Raw genomic sequence first — 19,592 nt, forward strand, 5'->3', positions numbered from 1 at the left:
GCTAGGACTGACAACATGGTTGTGGGTTTCCTTGCAAAATTAAAATGCACACTTCTTGTATAAAAAATATAAAGCAGTGAACACAGCCACAGGCTGAGCATTAAAGCAAGAACAGGCTTTTCCAAGCATGGGGCCCTCTTGGACTACACAGGCTGCACACCCATGGAGCCGACCCCTTTGCTGGGTGAGACTGTCTTGTATGATAACCTAAAAAGCTACAGTTCGGCTGCAGATAAACTCTTGCAACTATCTATAGCTTAGCATTATGCCTGGAATTGTAAAAATGTAAGTAAATTAATTATTCAATTAAGTATTAAAAACTTTATTGGTGCACAGGACTTCTGGGCTGGACCACAACTCAACAATTATACTCAAAAGGTTCTCTATATGGGCCACTAAGTGTGACCACTGGATCAATTCATTGATTTATCTAATAAATACTGAAGAACTCCTGCTGCATGGCAGGCATTGGCGATGCAAAGAAGAGTGTCTCCCAACACCTCTACCCACACTGGTTCTCATTGCTTGGGAAACAAATCTATATAGGGTTGATTATGGAGAGGGGTGGCCAAGGAAATATCCCAGGGAAGTAAACAAATAAATTGAGTCATGAAAGAAAAGTAGAAGTTGTCAGGAATACCAAAGTGGAAATTTGAGAGGAAGAAAGGGCTTTTTAGGAGATACATGTGAAGGCATGGATGCTAAAATTGCAAAGTATCCTCATCCACAGGTGGGTTAAGGGTTTGTTATTGCTAAATCTTAAGTTCAGAATGGTAGAAGCTGAAACTGTCTTTTTTTCAGAGCTGACTACAAGTTGCCAGAGCTATTATAACCAATTATAGCTGGAGTGAACTGGAAACTGGGACTAAGTTGATGAATAAATTAGGCAAGAGAGAATTAGGAAGCTTGGAAGGAACAAGTTGGAGAGGGTGTGAGTGGGAAGTGTTTTGTAATATGTGAGAAGTATTAAAAGTGCTCACCAGCAGATGATGGACAACATAATTGTGCCTGTCAGGGAGACCTCACAGGGGGAAGTGACAGCATATATCCTGTGGTAAAACTGATAAGCATGCCCCACTGAGTATCAATATGCCCCGAAGAGGCAGAAAGTCAAAGCTAGAGGTCCTTGGTATTTCTGCACAAAATGCCAAGGAGTGGGTAATATTCTCTAACCAGTCTACTCACCCCCTCTCCACACCTGCAGTTCTGGGGATCAAACCCAGGGGTCTCATGCATGCTCAGCAAACACTCTACCACTGAGCCACATCCTTAGCCCTACACTGCTCACCTCTTAAATCCATTCCTGCATTGCTCTGTATTGGATTAGGACTGATCCAACTGAGCAGCTAAGGGACCTGTTACTAACATGCGGCATCTACAAATGAGGTGGCATGTGAACAAGGGAGCGCATGAGAAACCACCACTGTGCCTAACCATTGGAGATGAAGAATTCCTGCCAATGCTTGCCTAAGATACCCCTTTCTGGAAGGAATTATTGTTTCATTTGACAACTAGTGTTTTGAGCCCTGCTTGGGAGAAATTGGATTTTAAAAAGCGTAATAATAGCAATAACATACAATTGTCAAAAACGAAGACTCCTAAATTAAGCAAGACATCACAGTCACACAGGGGGAAAAATGTCCAGCCCCATCTCAGTCTGATTTTGGAGAAGAAGCGCTTGCCTGTTTATTTATTTTGTTTGTTTTTTAAAGCTCCCCGGGGGATTCAGATGTACAGTCAGGGCTGATAACCAGTACCAGAGGGGAAGTGGGTATTCAGAAGGGTTGGAGAATGTAAGACAGCACTAGTAAAGAAGGAGCTGGAATATTTAATCAGGTCTCATCCCAAAGCCACTCTATGATGACACTTTGCAAAGTGACAGGCCAATGTGACACAGAAATGGCAGGCTGTCACAGTCCTGCCATCTAGCTGCATGCACTGAAGAAGGGGGTCCTAATATTGGTAGAAGGGAAAGATTTCAGGGAGGGCTTAATGGGGCCCAGATCGCTTTGATATCCACTATCCATTTAACAGATGCCTTGGAAGGAGCTACAACCACTTTGAACCTCAGTTTCCCTGTCTGCTGGTAAAAGTACCAAGATCTGTTCTTTTCAAAGTTAAGATTACATGTGTAAGTTTTTCAAGCTCTCTGGAGAAAGGCTTCTAACATAGGATTATATTTTTTGATATCTACAACAGACAAAAGGCTTTGACCATAACGTCCTCTAGGGAATGACTCAATGACTCATGTCTCTCCGTCTTCAGGGAGGGTTATTTAACTTTTACTGACATTTTAATAGTCCTTCAGCCACCTTCAAAGATTTAACACTTTGGAGAATAACAGAGCTTTGTGGAAGGAAAAAGAAAACACACATTAAATCGCTGACCTAGAGGCTTAGAGGTAACGACTTCTAAGCATTAAGCAAAGCATAGACTATATGACACGTAAGAGAAGCTGAAATCAGAACTGAATCTCTTGAAACCTTTTCCAGTAGAAATTACTGGAATATAGAAAAATGTGTTGCCCCAAGGTGATGACATCCTCCTTTCAGATTCAGTTAGGCAACTAAGTCATCCTGGGTAAGTATTCTTCCTGAGCCTCAATTCAATCCTCAGAAACTGGATTTTGTCTCAGGATCTTTTCAGTGGTGATACACTAAGACTTACTAGAACTATGATTTCTGCAGGTGGACTGAATCTCATGCCCCAGAGAGTCCCTGAGAGCACAGGAAAGGAGCAGCTGGCAGTAATTATCATATCATCACCTGTGCCCTGCCATGCCCCAGCAGCTCTGATCCCCATGGGGCTGCACTGGTCCTCCCAAAGGGTGGTCCCTGCTTTGATTGCACTGATTTGGATGAGTGCCCAAGTTTCTCAGAGAGGGGAGCCTGTGGAAAGACAATGACTATTCTAGAAGATTCTTAAGGACAGAATTCAGGATGCTTATGAACTTGCATTAGTGTATTAATTCTATATTATTGAGTTATGTCATATTACCCCAGAACACAGCAGCACAAAGTAACATATTTATTATTTCATGGACTCTATGGGACACAAGTTCATATGTGGCTTAGCTGACTGTCTTTAGATCAAGGTTTCTTATGAAGTTGCAGGCAAGCTGTCATACAGGGCCATGGTTTTATTTAATGGGTTAAGTGAAGGGAGTTGGGGCTCCACTTTCAAGCTCACTTGTGTAGTTGTTGGTGCATCTTAATCCCATGCCAGGTGGGTCTCTCTCAGCCACACAACACTGTGGTTGTCTCCCCCTGCAGTGAGAGACTCAAGAGAGAGTGAGAAAGAGTGCTATGGACTGAACTGTGTTCCTCTTAAAAGCTATATGTTGAATCTTAAATCTCCAATGAGAATGTGTATTGAGATAAGTCTTTTAGGTGGTAATAAAGGTCATAAGGGTGCTATCTTAATATTAATATGATAGGATGGGGCCTTATAAGAGGAGGAAAAAAGATCTCTCTCTGTCTCTTTGTCTCTCTCTCTCTCTCTCTCTCTCTCTCTCTCTCTATCCATGGGCACCTAGGAAAGGTCATGTGAGGACATAGCAAGTGTTAGGGTCTGTAAACAAGTCAAGCTGGCACTTGGCATTTTGCCAGAGGGAGTGATTTGTGAAGTAACGCCAGCGAGCCATTAAGTGTGGAGATTCCTTATTGGTTGACTGCTGTATCTGGTTTATGTTAATTAAGATAAGCTGTGTGTAATGTATATATACCCCTCCTGTCCTACAATAAATGGCCCCACTCCTGCTGTATCAATCTACACAAGTTGCTCGTCACCCCCCGGTTATTTTGCTGCAGCCAGACTGTGGCAGCGAGAAGGAAGTTATCTGTAAACTAGGTAGAGAGCCCTCACCAGAACCTAGCTGAAGCTAACACACATTATGATTATTATCTTTTAAAAATTCAGTGTGTTAGCATCAGCCAGGTTTTGGTGAAGGCTCTCTACCTAGTTCACAGACAACTGCCTTCTCGTCATGTTCTCACATGGGGATTTCCAGACTCCAGAACTGTGAAAAAATATATTTCTTTTTTTAAGCCACCAGGACTCTGTGGTATTTTGTTATGGTAGTCCCAGCAGACTAATATAGAAGGCATGCCCATGCTGAGTTCAAGTCTTTCTATAACCTAATTTCAAAGGTGACAGCATTATTTCTGCCATATTCTGTGCATTGAAAGTGAGTCAGTAAGTACAGCCCACTCTCAAGGGAGAGGCAAGAGTACCAGGAGGTGGGGCTCATGGAGGGTCAAGATAGATGCAACTACCACAGGAGAAAATAACTGACATTTTCTTTTCACTAACCTGGAACTGATTTGGCACCACATTCAATTATCCATGAAGGCAACAAAGCACCATGGTAGGAGCAGCACCTCTGATTTTGTAACCAATAAAAACCACAGGTATTTTCTTCTTCTTCTTCTATGATTGCTGCACACAACTTTGCTTAACACTACTTTGAAATATGGCAGTTACCTGACCTATTATGCTAGTCTTATTATTTCATGTGTTGGAGAAAAAAATTTATGTTACTATATAACCACTTTAGAAAATAGCCAGATACATTTATTGTATTTGTAATCTTTTCATTTTGTTTCACAAGTTGTAAAACATTATTCTGAGGGACATCTGTAGTATCACCTCTGTCAAGGTATTCATGACACAAAAACTATTAAGAATTTCTAAGCAAGTGGTTCTCAAAGTGTGGTTCTGGGAATAGTAGCACCAACATCACCTAGGAACTAGTCTGAAATGTAAATTATCAGATCACCGTTCAGTCAGAAACTGAGGGAGAGGCCTAGCAATGTGGGTTTCAACAAATGACTCTGATGCCTGACAACTTCTGAGAGCCATTAGTCTAGAGTCTCTTACTCAGAGTTTGCATTTATAACCCACCCCCAGGTGACACTGCTACCAGGGACCACATTTGAGAACTGCTGCCTTGAACTATAGTATCCTTATCAGTTGGATATCTGTTCACCAACCCTCTTGAGTCCCTTTTCATAATGTCTGTAGCCCCTTCTGCTAACTAGCTTATTGCTCAGAGCAACTTACTTAACTCCTCAGAGTTTATTCATACATTAAATAGAACAAAAAAATGCTAACATATAGGGGTGTTTTGAGAAATGGAAATAATGTATCTAAAGCATTTGGCACAGTGCCTGGTATGGCATAGAACCTGCAAAAGTAGATACTAATAGCCACATTATGATTATTATCCTTTAAAGTTCTTATTAAGCATGGATCTTGCCTGGGAGGGTTTGAGATTGGTAGAGAAGAGCCACACAAGCAATCGTCCCATGCCAGGATAATCATAAAGTGCTATGGGAGTTTGAAGCAAGGAAAGCTATCTCCAGTAGGAAAACATGGCCTTACCAGTTCAAAGAGCTTTGCCCTTCATGCTTAGGCAAATGTCACATTGACCTTTTGAAGTTATCAAAGTGAGATACTGTTATTCTCACATTGTGGAAGAGGAACTTGAGGCACAGGGATGCCAAAGACTTGCTCAGGGTCACAAGGTGCTAATCATCCAGTGTTTTCCCACATCTATGTAGCCTCTTGGACAATCTGATTACTAGATATGTCCCTGACCAGCATTTGAGGATATCCCTGTGGCTGACCAACAAGATCCAGAGGAAACTGGGGTGCTGTTTCAGCTGGGATACAACCTTTGAATCCCAAAAGGAAGAACTGGCAGGATATTTACATGCCTCTATCGTGGCACAGATGGATAAAGCCAATTCCTTCCCAATTCCACAGATTGCCCCTCTACCTGGTTCCTCACATCTTGATGCTGAAGGCAATGAATGCTTCAAAATTTACCTCTTCTTTTAGGTGCGCTTCTTTTGTTTTTTTTTTGAGATCCAGTGCAAGTGGTAATATATTTAGCAAGGCCTCAATAGACTGGAGTTTCAGAGAGTAAATTTTGAAAACACACACACACACACACACACACACACACACACACACACACATATATATATATATATTCTTTTTTTCTTCATGAAGTCAGAAAATCAGATGATAGAAGATTTAAAATTAAACCCTGCCACAGGGAGTCGGAACTTTGCTTTGGCCATTCAGTCTGAAGCACAACATCCAGAGTCCCAGTGTGGATGAGTGAGCATCTCTCATTCTCACAGCTTGCTATGAGCAGCACTTCTCAGGCTCTGTCTCAGGAAGATGCAGGAACTGTAAACCCAGGGCACTTACGTAATTTCTCATTAGAGTTCCAGCATCTCATTTTCAACATTTTCCTTTGGACTCATCTCACCTCTACATTTTGTTTTGTTTTGTTTTGTTTTGTTTTTATGGCTCTCAAAAAGTGGAAGTCCTAGAAAAGGCTAGGATGAGCTGGAAGAGGCAGGAAAACAACTGTAAAGGTTCAGTTAAGATGGTTTTGTAAAGAGTTCTGTTTCTAACAACATTCAGTGACTACTTTTGTAAAGCACATTCCTCTCATTTGAGTGCCTTCCCCCTCCTTCCTGAGGAGCTGTTGATCTAGAGCAACCGCCACACCAAGGCCCTGGGCAAGCTCATCACAGCCTCTTACAAGATCCGAGCTTTGGAAAAACAAGTTCAATTCAGCTTCTGCCTACACCACTAGAGCCGAGCACAAGGACCATGACACCACCTGCCTCATGAAATACTTGGTGTATGAATTCCACTGTGGACAGCAAACTTAGATTATAATAGTGAATGTCAGCCTAGAATAGAGGATCCAAGGGCAGCAAAGTCACATGATCAGATCAAAACAGAAAAGTTCTGCCAAGAGGGTAGTTTTCTGGGTCTTTTTCTTATAATCTAACTAATTTTAGGGGAAGGACATCATTCTGGAAGACTCAGCATTTTTTATATTTTCTGTTAATGCAATTCATTCTACAGACTGGACCCACCATAGCCACGTGACCTGAGCCTGCAGAGCCCTCAGGAATATTTCCCTTCCTCAGGTCTGTTGCCTTCCTCTTACATCTCACCTCACCCCTGGAATACTCCCTGAACCCCAGCACCCAGTGCAGCTGCTGTTCTGCTGGCCTGAGGCGATAGAACCACTGACTGTATGCAGATGACCGAGGGCAGAAGTGTGCTCCTATTGGGTTTTGCTCTGCATCTCCCTTTTAATTTCTTTATTTAGGTTTCAATTGTTTACTTTCTGTTCTCCCTTTTCTTTCATTTCTAAGGCTAAATGGTCCTTCCATATTGCTGAGGCTAACACTCCCTACCCATTTGAGCAATGTCATTTTCTCCTTGTCTTTGGGACATACCAGTTGCCCTTTTCTGCCCTCACCATTACGGCAGACACAATTCATTCCCTCTTGCTGTCTGCCTCCACAACCGCCCAAGAACTCCCTTATGTCTCCCAGCCTCCTGTGCAGCTGGGTCAGCTGTGTAATCATTTCTGGTGACTTGGGGCTCTCCCAGGGTGAGGCAGCCGAGAGCTAGCATGCTCTCTTCACCTCTCCTATTCCTTATTGTGGTGACTTTGGAGGCTAAAGGTCAAGAAGGTAGTGGTGACAAGATTGGATTCCCACCAATCTGTCCTTTCTATGAGCAAGAATTAAACTGTTCCTGTGCTAAGCCACTGAGACTTTAAAATTTACCTCAGACAAGCCAAGTCTATCCTGAATAATACAGTCTTCATCTTTTCCTTGCTCCCTTTCTCTGTTACTACTTCTTCTTTCTATTCTTTGTCTAAGTTCAAGCCTCAAACTCGTAAGACTCAACTTAAATGCTAATACCACTCCTTGAGATGCCCCTGTTGAAACTTCATTATTTATATTTTAATGTCCTTATGGGGACCTGTGCTGGACTAATACTCACCATATCACTACCTTACAGATGCAATTTTTCAATAATATTCTTATATTTTCCTTAGAATGTTCATTTGTATTTCCTGTTCCCCATCATGACTATAAGACCTTCTATTCTTTCATGTTTAACAAACTTCTCCTAACTCCTGACTTCTTTATGGAGGTATATGTTATCCCCACCAATGTGTACCCAAGTTTCCACCTTTCTGTCTGCACTAGGTCTTGCTTTAGACCACCTGTGCAATTTTTGTTCATGCAGTACCCTTGCCTGGTGTCCATGGTTGGAACCTTGAGCAGTCTCTCTACCTTGCTATCAGCCCGTCAAGTTGCCAAAAGCTGCAGATTTCACCTTTGAAATATCAATCTGGCTTTCCTCTGATCCTTTCATTTTCTAAGTACTAAAGCCAGTGCTCTCATTGGCCCTTGTGGTCTTCCTCAATATCCTCCTAGGAGCTTTCCCCATGCTCTAAATTCAATTGTTCCAACCCACTTTGGAATCTCTTATTCTAGTACATTCCCCAAACCCAGAACAGGTTTGTTTGTTTGTTTGTTTTCTAGAAACTGCTTGGCAGTTCTTTTCCACTGACTGACCTAAGTGTATTTTTCCCCTCATCTCTCTCTCTCATCTGTCCTGGACAACATGGTGTTTCCTAACTATTTAGTTGGGCCCACACTGTGCCTACTTTGTGACTTTATCTTCATGTTCTTCATTCACTCCTGAATGCCTTCCCATCCCAGACTGCTGACATCCTCTCTGTTTTGGACCTCTGCCCTTTACTGAGGGTGTGTTCCCGGTTCCTGACTTTATCACTGCGTACCATTTGTGCCTGTCGCTGCATGTCCCTCATCTCTGAGAGCTTTGCTGTTCCTTCTGTGGTGCTTACTGCTTAGCTTCTCACTAAATATTTATTCAGTTGAATGGAAAGTAACTGTAATGTACTTTCTGATCCTCTAAGTTCCTCTGAAAACTCTGAAAGGTATTCCAAACCTTGCAGGAAATATTTTACCAGAAAGAACAGAGTTGCTCATTAGAACATTTCCTTACTTTCTGTCTCTTATCCTAGGGGAAAAAATATGATCCTTTCACATCTCAAATATTCCAAAATTGACCTGTTAATAAATTATGGACAGCAGCATAATTTCCCAGTACAAATTTACATTTTATTTAAATGTCATTTTGCCTAAAATGCTTGCAGAATTTTTGATCCTCATTACTGCATATTTCTTTGGCTAATTTAAAAACATTCTCAAAATGAGGAACCTGGGAACAAATTCTACTATGAAGAGATAGACTAAATCACAGGACATTAGTACCAAAGTGGTAATGCAGCAAAAGTTCTTCTTGTCTTTATTGAAAGGATTAAAGTTTTGTAAATGTTGGGTCATGAAGTTGCATCTATAGTTTATGAGTTTGAAGATATTTTCATTTTACAGGAAAACTGAGAACTTAATACGTGTCTTAAAATCTAGACAGTTGCCATATCATTTCTTAGAACTCATAAATGGGTGTTAAAATTATCTTGACTTCCTCTGTTTTTTATTTTACTCCTGACCTAGGCAGTTACTCTAACATTGATGTTGGTTCATTATGAATAATTCATAGGAAAAGAGTTGTTTGGCTCAAAGCAATAATATGCTTTAAATTCAGAAAGTCAGCTTAGGTAGGTTTAACATCTCATGGTAAGGGCTTTGAACTAATGAAGTCATGGAATCAGATTTCAGATGCATTATATCTTTGTCTTTTCTCTGCAAGTTATAGTAACATTATATATATAGTGTAGTCAAATGATGGCTATCTTGATCCATTTAGACTGCAAAAACAAAATAGCTTAAATTGAGTAATTCATAATCACAATATATTTATTGCTGGTGGTTTGGAGGCTGGGAATTCCAAGTTCAAATCATTAGCAGGCTTGGTGTCTGGTGAGGGCCCATTCCTCATAATGGTATATTTTATGCATCCTCCCAAGGTGAGGTGGGCAAACAGGCTTCTCAAGTCTCTTTTATAAGGCATTAATTCAATTTGGTTCCACTTCTATGACTTAACCATCTCCCAAAGACTTCTTCTCTTAATACCATTTGGAGGGAGGGATAGATTTCAATATATAAATTTTTGTGGTTGTTGTTGTTGTTACCAGGGATTGAATCTCAAGGGCACTTGACCATGGAGTCACATCCCAGCCCATTTATTTTTATTTTACTTACAATTTTGAGACAGAATCTTGCTAAGCTGTTTAGAGCCTTGTTAAGTTGCTAAGGCTGGCTTTGAAATTGTGATACTCCTGCTTCAGCCTCCTAAACTGCTAGGATTATAGGTGTATGCCAACATTCGAATTTTTGAAGGGTGCAAACATTCATATTACAGCACTGGTAAAATATTTTTCTACTTGGGAAAGAAATATGCATAACAAAAGAAGTTTCATGAACCAAGCATCCCTGTTATTTACACTAATGAAGTCAATGTTCTTCAAAACTAATTAGGCAACTTGAACAAATCTCAAGAGGAAAAAAAAAAGGTTACAGAATGTGTGATTTCATTTAAATAACATTTCTGAAATAAGAAGATTATAGATATGAAAATTAGTGATTGCCAAGAGATAGAGGTGGAGAAGGAGGTTCAGGAAGGAGGTGGGTGTGGCTACAAAGGGATAGCATGAGGGGATCTCATGTGGAAATGTGGTGTGCTTACCTGAAGCTGCAGAAATGATAAAACTGTTCAAAAACTGTTCAAAAACTGTTCACTTGCAGGAATGTGTGCTGAGATCTGAACAAGCTGGAAGGATGCACTTATGTGAATTTCCTGGTTTTGATAATGTACTACAATTAGGCAAGAGGTTACCATGGGTGAAGGGCTCAGGGGAAAGAGGTCCTTCACCTCCTGCCATTTAATTATTTTAAAATAAAACTTTTTAAAAAAATCAGAAATTTTCTTGTCACTTTAGAAAAGGGTTTGAAAGTGAGGTCAGGTGGTAACATAAGTAAGCCAAGTGGCTGGCCATAGGGAAGGAGAGACTTGTGGTGGAGATCAAGGAGGCAGGTGCTGTTTATTAAACCATTGTGAGACCTGTGCCCCTGAAATGGCAGGGCCTTCTAAGTGTTATTATTTTTATAAAATGCCACACATGTAAATTTCAAATAAAAATCTGACTTTTAAATAATGACAACTAATTTGAACCCTTTTGAATACTGTGTGTGTAAAGCTAAAGGTTCCAGAAAGCTATATTCAGTCTAAAGGCCATTTGTGCCTGAACTCAGATTCCAGTCAGAGGTTCACTTTGATCCCAAAATGACTTCGGCACTCAACAACCTGGTAATCTTAGAGCACAGCCTCTACTAGCCTATGATCCCTTGTGAAAGACAGAGAAATGGTTATTATTCTTGAGTTAGAAGTGTTTCGTTCAGGCCACTAATGACAAGGTCACAAGTCATGAGTCAATGACACACAGGGATTCTGGATAATGTTGGCATTTATTTGACGGCAGCTCAGACTGATGCTACTGCTGCTGAAATCTCCTGCAAGCTCCAACCAAGACTCCCAGTCACTCCCTCAGCCTGGTGCCAGGAACTCAGTAGGAGCTAAGTTTGTGTTTCTTAGGGTGTTATTTGCTCTTCCCCAGTTATCTTAGTTCTTTTACTTTTTGAAGCTAAGATTGACAAAAACTGAGAAAATAACCCCAAATCTGGCATCTTTCACTGAACTTGTTCCTAAGACTGATGGGATCATGAATCGACTTCATACACACGTGTCAGCAGCACCTGTGACCTCTGTCTCCATTTGAAGCTGTGCACATAAGCCTTTTACTCAGGAGCAGGTGGAGGTGTAGTAAAGTCCTCATCCTGGTTTTGGTCCTTTAAAGTCTTTGTCTTCTCTGCCCTATTAAATGACCTGAGTCTAGACATTTCTTCCACTCCAGCGCCCAATCTGGCCAGTTGACTCAGAAGTGGTGAAAGGAGGACATGGCTAACTGTATATTCTTCACCACAAGTTGTAAAACAGCTCCAAGTGCCAAATCTGTGAGTCAGTCACACTCCGGTCTTGTCCCTGCATTGTCTGAAGCATCATGTGCACTAATTTGACTTCGCATCCATTCTACCACAGCTTGAGGACACCTGATTCCTTTGTGAAGGGATTGAATAGAAAAACTCCATTTTTTTTTTTAGCTTTTAAAATTTCATCTAACTACCCATTCTCAAAATAAAATTTAAAATGATTAGAAGATTCATTTGCATTAATTCTATCTTCTTTTCCCTAAAAGTCTGCTAATAAGAGTCCAGAGAATGCTTTCTAAATCTTCTTTTTAAAAAAGTATTTGTAGGTACCACACAATTACATACCAATAAAAGAGTCTTTTTCTATTTATTTGTAATTTATTTACAATAATATGCATACTTTTAAAAGGTTAGTTCTCAGCTCAGAAATTATGCTAATGTGGTAAAAGCAATCATTCAGTGTAGCCAACTAATTTCTCTAAGGGGAAATATGCAGAGATCCTGGGCACTACGTTTGTTTTCAACTAATTATCATGTATTTACTTTTCCATTAGCCCAATAATTTTTATTTCAACTAAGAATTAAGCAATAAGATACTGAATTATATAAAGGTCTGCTTAGCATAGCAGACCCGCCCCATCATTCTTTAGTCCTCTGATTTACGACTCTTAAAATGCACAACCAAGAGGCTTCTGTATGCCCTTTCGTATTTATATTCCATCATGTAGTCACCTCAATAACTTATGCATTCTCAGAAGGTCTATCTAGCAATTAACTCTAGTCTTTTCTAACTCATCATCTCATTATGTAAAGTGGATTTGAACACAAACTTTATTAGCAACTTTCAGTTCTAATTCCTTCTTATCTCCCCATCCCTCAACTCTGCCTAGCAATGTCAGTTTATAAGTGACAAAAATACTCTGGAAAATGGCAGTTAAAAAAAAGTCCACATTGAACTGGCAGCACATTTAGTAATTGGTCTTTGCACTATGGGGCACTACAATAAATCTAGATTGTCATATTTCAGCTGAAGCATGTGATGCAATTCTTCATAGAAATGGAAATGAATTCTCCCTGCCATACAACACAGCATTTTAACTATGTTTAGGAGGAACGGGCAAGTAAGAAAGCTATTGTTTTTATTCAAAAGGTTTTTAAAAAACCCCACCCGAACACTTTGTTAAAAGGTAAAGGAATTCATAGTATCTCCTCTTCAAACTCTAGGAAAAGTAGGTAGGACAAACATAGAGAATTTTCCCATGCATAAGTAATGCACTCACTGAAGACCTTAAATGTGGTTTAATGCCCATGTTCTTGTGGTAGACCACCAAGAGGGCTGAGGGAAGGTCCTAACCAAACTAAAGGGAAAGCCACCCCTAGAGACAAGGTGTCCAGTTGAGTGAACAGGGAGACACTTGGCCAGTGCAACTGACTTACCAATGTCGGGGTCTACAGCTTGCACTCTGGTCAACAGAGCCTTGGTGGCTGTGTTCTCATAGACACAGGTGTTGTAGTGGTCAGAAGAAAACAGAGGGGGATTATCATTCACGTCTTCTAGAATCAGGTGGATGTCGGACTGGCAGAACCTGCCACCCCCATCAGTGGCCCTGGTGATGAGGTTGTACACTGGGACCCTCTCCCGGTCCAATAGAGACAAGGTTTTTAACTCACCTGTGAAAGGAAATGACATTATGGTTGATTTGGCTTTTCAAAAACTGTCTTACTTTGAAAAACGGAGAACTAATCATATAAAGGATTTGAAATCCAAGAAGGACCAAGGAGACTTGGCTCAAGTTCTCCATTAATCAAACAAATAGATCATTTTCACTTTCTTTTAGGTACCAGGGGAAAATTATGGAATTATGGATACAACAATCAACCAACTGCATAACCTTCAAGTCAATTAATTAATCTCTTTTCAAAACATGGTTGTTATAGGTTCTTTCTTTTGGCCACACAGAGAACCTCAGTAGAAAAGCACAAAGCATGGACTGATGTCTCTAGTTGTCTGATGGTCAGTAATGTCACTAACCTATAGATCCAGGAGGGCAAACTCTTTGCTTCCTGATATTCAATTTTTATAAGGCAAGCCAAATTATGGTTTTGAAGGACCACAATTATTCTGGGCTGTGAGAAGGTCAGTGGTTACTGGGGGAGGCATCAGGTGTATGTGGGAAACCTGAGGAGCTCTAGAGCAGCAGCCATTTGGAAGGTGATGTGGAGTGGTGATACATCAGCTTTTACCACTGAAAAAGCTGTGTAGGAACTTATCAGCAGCCCCCATGGAGAGTTTTTGCTGCTAAGTTTCAATAGAAAATGACAACAGACACAGTGATAAACTTAAATGAATGCAAATTAGTAAAAGCATGACTTGTGAAATATTATTACTCTTCAATAAAATTGGTAGGCATTTGGACTAAGCCACCTGGGTTTATAAGGCAGTTCCTCCTATGGCTTCGCTCATGCAGCCAGCTAGTTCTCAAACACGGCTGGGCTCATTTCCCTCTCCTATTCAAAAAGCCACTAGTGGCTCTTCAGTGGGACATTCAAGGCCCTCTATGATCGGGCTTAAAGTTGTTTTTACTGTCACTTTTGTGCTCAACATTCGCTGGGTTTGCTGTGCTCTCCGTTCATGCTGTCCCTATTAACCTGCAGTGTCCTGGTTTAGCTCCAGGAATCAATTCAAATTCTGGTCCTTCTTTAAACAGTTCCATCTCATCACCATATTGGCTACTTCTTCCAATGGGCCCAGATGCAAGTTCCTTTATATTTCTTCTGGGTACACCTTTCATTAGGGTTTACTTTCCTGTCTTTCCTACTGGAAGACAAAATACTTCGTGGGATTTGTGTGGTAGGCTCCAAGAAAAAGAAAACAACCCATGCTCAAGGAATTTCATGTCCACTAGCTACTCAATAAATGTTACTGTCTGAATAATTATCATGGGGCTCAAATAGCTAACTAGTATATGCCCATGCCGCTAAGTCAGCTCTTCCATAATGGATCTTGGGAGTGTTTCAACGAAGAGTCATTACCTTTTCGAAAACTAGTTATTGTTCACTATGACTAACTTAACGCTGGCAAAATGCAAGCTATTCAATCTTTACAGTGCATTTAAAAAGACCACCGGATGAACCATCCAATTCATAATTTGCCTCTGTAGAAAATGACTTTTCCCTTAGCTCTGGCCTTCAATGTTGGCAACTGCCCTTAGTTTACATAATGTTTTACCTTATAAATTTCACCTAAATTCACTCAAAGGTTTGGAGAAACTAGGCAGGAATGCTTAATAAAACTTGACAACTATGTTAATAAGAATCAGAAAGGGATTTGAAAGGGAATTCAAAATGAAGAAACTCTCCTTATTATGCATTACTCCCCAGCTTGCATGGCAACTACATTGGAGCTGTGATTCCTCTTAACTCACAGACATGAGAAAAAAAAAAAATAGAGAGATGTGATACTTGATGCTAATAAACATAGGTAAGGTATAGGTAAATTTTGTGAACCAAATAAAGCCTGTGTAGTTCCATATTTGCATGCCATGTCTTCTTGTTGTTTCTTAGAGCCCTAGATGATGAGCATCCTACCAACACTCTTGGATGTCACACCAGTGACAAGACCACATGAGAGTTTAGCTTCTTTTGTGGACAAACAATGGCATTTACCCAAAGAATAGATTTCAACTTACCACTTTCTGCATCTAGAAAAAATTCATTGCTTCCAGATCCATAAAGTGAGTATCGTATATCTCCATTGGATCCAATGTCGGCATCCTTGGCACTGACCTTCAGTATGATTTTATTTGATGGAATATCTTCGGGGAATAATGCTGTATATGAAGACTGGGAAAAGGTGAACAAGAGTAATCAAATCATTAGTATTTGTGGGACATGATTTTTTTTTTTAAATTTCACTTCTTAAACACTCTACTGGTTTTATCATTCACCAACAGTTTTCTCTTTTTTAAAATTAGTGCATTGTGGATATGCATAGTGGTGAGATTCACTGTGGTATATTCATATATGCACATAGGAATGTTAGGTCAGTTCCTGGGATTCTTTTCAATTCTTTAAAGAGTCACTACTAACACTTGAAATGAGAGATAAAATCTACATACACCACTTTTCTAAGCTACAGAACACTAATATTGTCTTTTGACCTACATGGTGAGAAAAACCATAAATTGTGATTTATTAGAAGTAACAAAGGAAATGAAATCTCGTACAGCACCTTGTGTCAACATTGTATTTTATACAGTAATGGAAAACTGTAGGATGAGGAGCCTGGGAATCTGTATTCAGCATTGACACTAACCAGCCATGTGAACTTACATAAACAGTTAGCCAAATGGGGAGTAGCAGTCCATTTCTCTTTCATGATACCAGTGATTTAGACAGAAGTTTTAAGGTCCTTTATGAATCACTTAAAAATCATTTAATTTTAAGACTTGCTATTTTGTTTTTATTGTGTTTTTCAGAGGAGAGGGGACAAAATTGGATACCTGGTCTTGCTATCTATTATCGTCTTCCTGTTTAGAACATTTTATCCTTGCCTCTACCTCCTACCCTCTTGTGTCCAATTAGAGGTCTTAATCAACTGGAGGTAAGAGAAGAAGGTATCCTGGCCTTAAGAGAAAAAGTGAAATGGGTTTTGAATTTAATTTTAGAGACACAGAGTAAACAGAAGAACTCTATCTCCCAGAGCTTTAACTCACCTGATCACACACTGGGCTATTGTCGTTTACATCACTGACGGTCACTTCCACCATGGCCTGTGTGACAAAGAGCCCATCGGTGGCAGTGATATTGAGAAAGTAAATGTCCTGTTCTTCTCTATCTAAAGGTCTCTTCACATATACCTTCCATTCACTTTGTACCAGGCCCAGGGCAAACCTTCCTCGGGGGTTTCCTCCTGCAAGGAAAAGAGAGCTTCTGAAGATGAGCAATAAAATGCCTTGGTCTGCACCACCCTGCGAGGCCATGGGGGGTGCACCCAAGTGCCCCTCACACTGTAGCATTTATGGTACTAAAACAAAAGACACTCCCTTGGATTCCCTGACAGCAAAGCATGATATTTATATGCTTAGCTTATGTGGAAAGTAAAACAGCAACTTTTTTCAAGAGAATAAAATCCACTTAGAGAAACTGGAGATGATCTCTTGTTTAGTTCCCCTTAAGGAAAATCAAATTCAAACTGTGACAATCAATCGTCTTCTTGGGATGATACAATTGTCTTTCCACTTGGTCTCAAGAGAGGCTGTAATACACTATAGTTCTTGTTACCAAGACAATTTCATTAGCTGTTGATTATGCAATCAAGAAAAGGCAGTCAGTTCTATTAAGGAATCTTTTAATGAAGGCTTTATCATACAGCTGTGCTCTGCTCATAAGGACTGGAGTTTGGGGAGAAAAGTTTACACGACAGAGGAAGACCCATTAGTATTAAATAGCCCTAACGAGGGGTCATTTAAAGAGCGGTCCAAAGATAAGCGCTGCAATTAGATCAAATGTATCAGAGTGAAGCTGGTAAAAGTGGAAGAAAAGTAGAAGAGATGAAGCGGAACAGCATTTTATGATGCCGAAACACTGACAGTGGTCCCAGTCATATTACTTTTCCACTTCATTAAACTACAGAGACAAAGTAGCGCAGCACACGGTAGGAAGAGGAAAGAAAACTACCTTGACCTTCCCTAAGAGGGAAATCTTGCCAATTCAAACACTGGAAAAGATTGGGCTGAAGAAAACTAGCAAGAAGTCCAGAGTCGAGTTGGAAGATCACTATCTCATCCAATTCAGCATTGTGCAAATATATTTATCATCTATTAGGCCTCGGTTGGTTCTAGACAACAGAGCTACAGCAGTGGGCAAAACCAGCAAAAAATCCTGCTTTGATGGTAAGCTCACATTCTAGAGGGAAAGGTCGATAATAGTTAAAATAATTAATTAGGAGGTCATGGGGCTGAGTTCTTATAGGCAAAACCAAAACACAACTCAATGAAAACAGTAAAATGAAACTTAAATATAAAGAAACTGCTAACTCACTCCATCAGGGATTTTAAGGTTATGATTCCACTTTACCCAAATATTTTGTCTTGCTTACATGAGTATCTTATAAGTGAGTTTTTTCTTAGTGCCCCTTTGGTGGAACTCTGAACAATTTGCAGTCTGGAGTTATCCAGTTCATGAATTGCTGTTGACTCAGATAGACTCTTTGAAATTTTAATGTGCCTAAATTTATCCTTTAGCACAATAAATAAATAAGGAACACATAACTGTATGCTGGCTGCTACTTCCCTGCAAGAACAAAGCCATCTCACCTTCTTACAATGCATCCCCCCAAAACAGAGGGCAGACATCATGGCCCTACAGGTATACTGAGCAGGAAGGAGTGAAATTGCGAGTGCTTGGCTGCACTCTTGACTATATGGCACAGGGAGGTGGTTAGTTCCAGGGCTTTAGCACTATGAGGCAATAACAGGAAAAACAGAACCAAATTATATGAACAGTGCAGAAAAGGTGAGGGCTGTATATTCCTCTGGGGCAGAGATTTTCAGTGTCTGGAGACAATTTTGGTTGCTGCACTGAAGGGTAGTGATGGTGGTGTATACTACTGGAATCTCATGGGTAGAAGTCTGGGATGCTGCTGAACATCCTACAATATGTAGGACAGCCCCTCACAGCAAAGAATATCCAGCCCCCAAATATCAACCACACTGTGGCCGAGAAACCATACTCTAGGGAGGCTCGGGGTCTTCCTGGGGATATCACTTTCCTCCACCACTGGCTAGGATTCAATTATGCTTTAGTTGAATATTATTTCAGCGCACACAAATTTAACCTCTCTATTAAGTGCTTTCAGTGCAGGCAGGCCCACACCGTTCTTTTGTTATATAAAATGATTAATGGTCCTTTGTTAATCTGAGGCAGCACACAGCCACGTTGTGCTACATCAAGAGCAAAAGTTAAATCTAATTAAAATCAGTTGGTGGTTGGCATGGCTAATAGTAACAGTAGCTTTAAGCTACTCTGTACTCATTACTTCAGAAAAGTCGATGGGATGGTCCCTTGAAATCTTCTCCTGAGAATTCAGAGACTATATGTAAATAATTACGACTGAGTAACAATTCCTCCAAATAGAAAAGTATCTCTCAGAATGTCTAAGAAACCCTTTCTTCCTCCAAAGCTAAATGCTATTTGCATTTATTTAATCAAAGTGTTGTTCCACTCTCCTTTCTTTCCTTACCACTTTGGTTCAGGCTTTAATTGCAGAAATGTGTATTTTTATGGGAAAAGGCAGAAAATATCAGATAAAGCATAAGATACATAAAGTGTTCTTAAGCAGAAAACACCACTGAGCATCCAGTTCCATATAGGAAATAGAAGCACCAGGCTGAAAAGTGTGGCAACCCCACACATCGACATGTTTGGTCTACTGTGGATCTTATTCTGCAGTGATTAATTAACTTTTCCACTAACATAGTTAAGTAGATTCTGTGTCCTAAGGGCATTCTAATTAATTCATTTTTCACTGTGAATAATGTGGTTTTTCTAAAGGGAAAGCCACCTGATTACAAGTATTGATGGAATCTTTAAAATCTTTTGGCACGTTGCTTATGTTCTGGCTTTGAATGTCACAGAGTAAAAATATTTGCTTTAACCCCCACCTCTGAATAGTTTCTAGGAAGCTTTCTCCACACCATCAATACTTTCTTCTTTGTTGTTGAAGGCAAGTTACCTCTAGGAAGCTACTCCCAATCAGTGACAACTCTTTGCACGGTGATAGGA

General features: G+C 40.1%; 1 protein-coding gene across 1 annotated transcript in view; it reads right to left on the reverse strand.

The window, feature by feature from the left end:
• Window positions 1-19,592, reverse strand: part of Fat3 (FAT atypical cadherin 3) — a 610,786-nt gene that overhangs the window by 62,327 nt on the left and 528,867 nt on the right. Inside the window, exons 11-13 of the mRNA XM_076843882.2 lie at window positions 16,523-16,719; window positions 15,497-15,650; window positions 13,245-13,478 (exon numbers count right to left, since the gene is read on the reverse strand). Coding sequence (XP_076699997.2) covers window positions 13,245-13,478; window positions 15,497-15,650; window positions 16,523-16,719 — 585 coding nt within the window. The remainder of the gene's footprint in view (window positions 1-13,244; window positions 13,479-15,496; window positions 15,651-16,522; window positions 16,720-19,592) is intronic.

The sequence above is a fragment of the Callospermophilus lateralis genome, chromosome 2 (assembly GCF_048772815.1).
Source record: "Callospermophilus lateralis isolate mCalLat2 chromosome 2, mCalLat2.hap1, whole genome shotgun sequence".
Lineage (NCBI taxonomy): Eukaryota > Metazoa > Chordata > Mammalia > Rodentia > Sciuridae > Callospermophilus > Callospermophilus lateralis.